At 33.5% G+C, this 6,957-nt stretch overlaps 1 protein-coding gene across 1 annotated transcript; it reads left to right on the top strand.

The window, feature by feature from the left end:
* Positions 1 to 1,930: 1,930 nt before the first annotated feature.
* On the top strand, positions 1,931 to 5,890 carry LOC142639570 (ABC transporter G family member 9). The gene is made up of 4 exons (XM_075813729.1): positions 1,931 to 2,038; positions 2,578 to 3,367; positions 4,625 to 4,947; positions 5,225 to 5,890. Exons 1-4 carry the CDS (start codon positions 1,931 to 1,933, stop codon positions 5,888 to 5,890), a joined length of 1,887 nt encoding a protein of 628 aa, XP_075669844.1.
* Positions 5,891 to 6,957: the final 1,067 nt, after the last annotated feature.

The raw sequence follows: 6,957 nt of genomic DNA, 5'->3' as shown, positions 1-6,957 counted from the left end.
AAGTGAGGAGATGACAGAGAATCAGATGAAGAGATAGATGAAGGGAGAAGAGAGGCAGGTTGAGAAATTGAATTAAAAAAAAAAGTCTTTTCTTTCTAATGTAGCGAAAAGAGATCGAGACTCACTACATGTAGCAAGTAAACTCTACATCGCTAAAAGCATATATTAATTTAACGAGACTAATGTGTACTGTTTTGGTTGAGCTTAGTCAAACTTTTACTGAAATATTAGAAAACGTATGCTTTGGAGTAGTGAGGAAATTCCATAGTTCCAACATGTAGTTCCTTCACCCTTGGTGTCACTTCAAAAAAGCGAGGTGCAGAAAAAGCAAATTCAGAAAATGACACTGAGTCTTATTACAAGAGACAAGCTACAAGTAAACATAAGCATTCAACATGTCCCATGAACAGAACATAAACATTCAACACGTTACACGTCCTGTAAAGGTTGTTCCTGAATTCGGGTAGAATTTGCCCAGTGAAAAAATCGCATGGATTCTTGAGCGTATTAATCTGATTTGTGAGAGTTTTTGTTACATATCCTTTTTTTAGTTTTTTTTTTAATGATGTATTCGTATTGCTCTAACTTTTGCTAGTACGGTAAAAAAGAATAAGAAAGTTATTATTTAATGTTCATGTTTTCTCTTTTTTATTGTGTAATGCGATCTTCAATAAATAAAGTTTACAATCATTTTCTTTAAGAAAAAATATATGATTTTATTAATTTTAATTTTAGATAAATTATTTTTGTATACACAAATACAATATGTATGGTTAGTTAATTTTTATAAGCGATACATTCATTAAAAAAATAATCTAGTATTTTTACATAACTTTATATGTTAATTGGATTATTTTCATTTATTTAACGTATTTTAAAAGTTTTAATTCTAAAAATAAAATTGAACAATCAGAATAAATATCATGTGTGAGATAGTCATTGGTTCTCTTTGCACTATTTTTTTTTTTTTTTTTAAAACAACTCTTTGCACTATTGGACTTTAGGTATTCAACAATGGATTTCAATAATAAACTTGTTCGGAAATCTATTAATTCTAATATAAATTTTGATAGAATGAGAACTGATCGAAGAGTAGAAAATTTTTTGAGAGATTGAAATTTTCTACTCTTTTAAACTACTGTAAACATAGTAAAATGAATTAATAAAATACACAATATTTTTTAAAAAGTATGATATTTTTTTTTAGGAAAAAAATTATTCATTACATTTTTTTGGCCAATAGAAGATGTCGATTTATTATTATTATTATTATTATTATTATTTAGGGGCTACTTCCATTATATTATTATTATATTCTATTTTAGGAGGCCTACGTCCAACACATCATCACAAGAATTTCAGTTGGAGTAGGATTTATCATTTATAGGAGTTCCATCTCATTCAAGAATACTTTACCCAACAAATCAGAGAGAGAGGCTATACGCTACGTAATTTATGTATGAAAATCTTCATTTATAGTACTGTATATGGCGCACATGTATACACATCTGTGTAGAGTAATTTGTAACAGAATGAGAAAGAGAGAGAGCTCTGAACGCGGAATACTAAAAACTGGTATTTGAAGCCCCATTTAAGGTGCCGCGAATCTCTCAGGTTTGTGAATGCCAAAATTCGAACTCTCCTCTCATCTCTCTCGCATGAGCCACAATAACTTGGTTGCCCTTTTCTCTTTTCTATTCCCAACATTTTGCACACTCTAATACTATCACATTTCACATTACTATAACAATAACAACCTGAAAAGAAGAGTGTCTAGCTAGGGAAAGACTAGACTTTGAGAGCGAGAGAGAGAGAGAGAGAGAGAGAGAGAGAGATCAACCTTTTGATCATCTCTTTCATACTATACATAAAAGAAAAAAGAGAGGTGGGTTTATTGGGAAGTGAAAAAGACAAAAAAAAAAAAAAAAACATGGAGCAAGAGATGTCGATGGTGGACATAGAGGCTCAAGCTAACAAGAAGACAGAAATGGAAGCCCCAGCCATCTTTAAGAAAGCCAATCGGCCTGTTACGTTGAAGGTACAATATTGACATCAACCTTTTTCTTTGTTACATATGGAATAATGACTTCCAAGATTGTCCATGCATGGCTCTCTTGTTTCTTGGGTTGAAAGACTAATTTTACACACGTTGGTGAATTGATTATGCGTTCTTTGGCTTTAAGTAACATCTAAGTATTATCTGGAAGATTTCATTGTCAAAATTAGATTTCTCTTTATCATAAACGGATTCATTTTGCAAAATCAATTTCAAAATTATAATTAATTTTATGTATAAATTTTCTTATAAGTATGGGTTTTAAATTTTAGTCCTTAGTTCTTCAGTACCATTGTTACTATATCTATCGTTCAAAAGTTAATGGTTTATTGTATCAAAATATGATGGGAATCAACATGAATTTTAAATATATGTTTTTTCTTTGTTTGTTTCTGTTATATAGTATTGTACTATGTGGACAAACTTTTATTGACATTGATGATTATCAGTTATACTACGAAGGAAATCTAGTAAACTCTTCACCTGACAAATCCCACATGTTATTTTGATTTATTGAACAGTTTGAGGACGTTGTTTACATGATCACAATTAATAAAGGCGGATTACTTAAGAAGAGCAAAAATTCTGAAGAGAAAATGATATTGAAGGGTGTCACAGGCATGGTTCAACCTGGAGAAGTTTTGGCCATGCTAGGCCCTTCTGGCAGTGGCAAAACAACATTGCTGACTGCACTGGGTGGCCGCCTTGGTGGACGGCTTGCTGGAACCATAACCTACAATGGCAAGCCCTTCTCGAATGCTATGAAGCGAAACACTGGATTTGTTACACAAGATGATGTTCTTTATCCCCACTTGACAGTGACAGAAACACTAGTGTTCACTGCTCTTCTCAGGTTGCCTAATAGCCTGAGTAAAGAAGAGAAAATCCAGCATGCAGAAGCTGTGATAACTCAACTTGGTTTAACTAAATGCAATAATAGCGTTGTTGGAGGAGAACGATTGAGGGGGATTTCTGGGGGAGAGAGGAAAAGGGTTAGTATAGGACAAGAAATGCTCATAAACCCTAGTCTGCTATTTTTGGATGAGCCCACTTCAGGTCTTGACTCAACAACTGCTCAAAGGATTGTATCCACATTGTGGGAGTTATCAAATGGAGGAAGAACAGTTGTTATGACCATACACCAGCCTTCAAGTAGGCTATTTTACATGTTTCATAAGGTTTTACTGTTATCCGAAGGTAACCCTTTGTATTTTGGAAGGGGATCAGAAGCAATGGACTACTTTTCCAGCATCGGATATTCCCCAATGGTTGTCATGAATCCTGCAGATTTTTTCTTAGATCTTGCAAACGGTATGTGTAAGATAATACTGTTTTCTCTTAAGTTCTTAAATTCTTTATGTGTATTACCTTAGGTTTACCAATTAAATTCAACCATATGATTACATTAATTAATGAACTACATGGTTGAATTTAATTGTCGTTACATTCGACAATGTGCTTGAATTCAATTGGATAGTCTAAGGTTTAACATTTAAGAAACTATATTTAAATTTTTCATATTTTCATTTTAGAAAATGCCTAATTGCCTATAATATCTGAAGATGATTTGAGGAATATTGCATGGTTTGTTGGTTTTTTCCCCAACAATGAAGTTATCTATTAGCGGTTCATATTTTGTAAAATGCTTGCACTGGTACTCGTGTAGGACAATCAAATGAAGATTATTTTATTTTCTTTATAGTATTGACTGCGTTAAAGAGCTTTTAATTATCAAGGAAATTATTCTTGTATTGCTTTAGTTAAGGCCCGAACTCTTTATTATATGTAGAATTGGGAGCATGGATAATTAATGCCAAAGCCTAATTCTATTTCTACCAAAAAAATATGTTCGCAAAGCTGCAGGGTTGAAAATTTGGGAAATTTCCTTGGGTAAAGATCTAAAAAGGCCTTAGAAACCTTAGAAAGCTATTGAAATTGTTAGTAGGCTTAGGAAACTTTGCAATACTATCAGAAAAGCAGTCTCAGCTTCCCATTATTTGGTTTTCTTTTTCTTTTCTAATTTATATTGCATGTATGCATAGAAAGTTATTATACAAAATTTGTTTCAACCGATATTAACTTACATTCTGGATCTCCTTTCACATTTATAATCTTGTTTATTTCTAGTTTCCCATGTATGGTTTCCTCTCTTTTTTTGCTCATTCTTTTAACACTGCTTGGAAGCAAAGGCCAGAATTTGACAGGCTTCCTTCTGCAGACATTTAACAAAAGGTCTGATGTGTGTAGAAGTAACAATTTCCTGTTTTGTTTGCATAAGGTCTTTACTGGTGGATTCAAATTAATTTCACTTCTTTTAGATTCATAAATGATTATTACTTGGTGAAAACATATGGCTTGCTATTCTGTGTGGTGACTCTGCTTTTAGTCAAATAAACACGAGGATCCAATTCCTTTAGGCTTCCTATTTTAGACAGAAAGGCATCACGAGAATTTGTTGATGCCCTTTGGCATTTGATATCATGAATCACTAGTACTTTTTCCTTACTATTGCACACTATATGTCCCATATCACGCATTGTTCCGGTGCTAATGTTTGCAGCCTTTCAGGTGTATCCTCGGATGATTCACATGAGGATCAAAATAAGATTAAGCAGACTTTGGTATCTGCCTATAAGATTAATCTTGCTGACAAATTGAAGGAAGAGCTTCAAGAACTTAGAAGCAGTCAATATCAAGATGGATTAGATGACAAGCAATTTGGCAAGTGGTCCACAACTTGGTGGCAACAATTTTCTGTTTTGTTTACAAGAGGGGTCAAAGAGAGAAAGCATCAGTCATTCTCCGGCCTCAAGATCGGTCAGGTCCTGGTTGTAGCTGTTCTTTCAGGACTGCTATGGTGGCAATCTGATGATGCCCACCTACAGGATAAGGTACGAGAATTCTTCTTTGCTTGAAAAATGATTTTGTCAATTACTATTTTGAACCAAATGAGGCAACTTTGATTTGGCATAGTGTTGGAAGATTCAATTTGTGAAGATCAATTAAATTAGATGACTAAAAATAGGAAGTTGAATAAATATACATATGTAGCACATTGACAACCTTTAGAAATGGCCCTTATGCATAGCATGACATTCACTCATTTGCTTGGATTTGAATACATGGTACATAGAATCCAGATTGCTTTTTTAACAATGCAATATGCAGATTGGACTGCTCTTCTTCGAATCAGGATTTTGGGGCTTCTTCCCTCTATTTCAAGCTATATTTACCTTCCCTCAGGAGCGTAGGATGCTTGAAAAGGAGCGTTCGTCTGGCATGTACAGGCTCTCATCATACTTCATGTCAACAGTCGTTGCCGACCTCCCCATGGAGCTTATCCTTCCCACAGTTTTTGTTGTCATAACTTATTGGATGGCTGGCCTCAAACCCACATTTGTAAACTTTGTACAAACCTTGGTTGTCCTACTGCTCAGCGTATTAGTATCTCAAGGCTTAGGTCTTGCCATTGGTGCTACGATAATGGACCAAAAGTCTGCCACTATATTAGGATCAGTCATCATGTTGACATTCCTTCTAGCTGGTGGATTCTATGTTCAAAATGTGCCTTCCTTCATAGCTTGGATAAAATACATTTCCATTAGCAATTACACCTACAAGCTCTTGATCGGGTCTCAATACAAGCCTAGTGAAACATACCCCTGCAATGGTAAAGGTGAGTTTTGTTTGGTAGGGGAGTTTCCAGCAATAAAGCAAGTGGGGCTAAATGGGCAAGCCATTGCTGTTGTTGCTTTAGTGATTATGCTAGTTGGGTACAGGCTCATGGCTTATGTTGCCCTCATGAGGATTGGGGTGACAAAGAAAGTAGTGTAGACAATAATTTTTTGTCCTATTTAACCCAAATGTATGCAATAATGTTACTCAAGTTGATTAAGGAAAGATACATTAGATGAAAAATACCTATGGATTAGAGATGGATTTTCTTTTTGATTGCATATGTGCTTCTTTTGTTTTTTGTTGGCTGACAGAAATAGAATTGATGCAAGAAGCTTTTGAGAATATCAATTAAGTTTGTGTAAAACAAGAAGTAGAATTTTGCAGCACAAATTTATTTCCTGAAACTCAAATCTCTTTATTTGTTTTAATTTTTTGAGATTTTCAATTTCACCTTCTTGAATATTTTGCAAAAGTTAAAACCGTGCCACTTCACCAAAATGAAATGTTCAGTTCATGCTAAGAGGGATGCTAGAGATACTAAAATCAAGTTATTACAAACTTTTACTGTTAGACATATCACTTCCTTGACTTAAAGTGTGTGGGCTTGTTCTTAAAAAGAAGAAGAAGAAGATGACATAATATTGGATATTATATAAAGTACAAACAGCTAGCAATAGAGCTTTTTTGATGGAGCTAAAGTTTGGCCAAAATATATAGTCTCTTCGCTGCAGTTTCCCACACTTCTTTTGCATCTCTACTTACCAGCTAGGGAAATATCCAATCCTCATACGCAAAAAGGATATTGGAGTTTAGACTTTAGAGGGAGATTCAAATCGTTTAGTCTCATGAAAAACAGTTAGTAGCATTTAAAATTGGAGATTATTTTTTTCATAGATGCTATTGGATTTATAATTGGAGATTCTAAATTCAAAGCTTTTTGAGTTTTGAAGAATTTGTTCCAAGAAATCGTTTGTGTCATAAATTTTTGTTTTGTAAAAATATTGTATTATAAAAATATGAAATCAGGTTACTTTACCCCGAATCATTTTAAATTCACGTACTAACAAAATTTAAATCAAAATTTATACTTTTCAAGCTTTGTTCAAGTCATTTTTAAGTTTAAACTAAAAATTTAAATTTAAATCCTTCTATAAAAATAATTTGAAACAAAATTTTGCACCTATTTGAAGTTGTTGCACTACCCAATAAAATAACAAAAAAGA

This window comes from Castanea sativa, chromosome 6 (genome assembly GCF_040712315.1).
Source record: "Castanea sativa cultivar Marrone di Chiusa Pesio chromosome 6, ASM4071231v1".
Lineage (NCBI taxonomy): Eukaryota > Viridiplantae > Streptophyta > Magnoliopsida > Fagales > Fagaceae > Castanea > Castanea sativa.
This window is presented reverse-complemented; position numbering and strand designations above follow the sequence as displayed.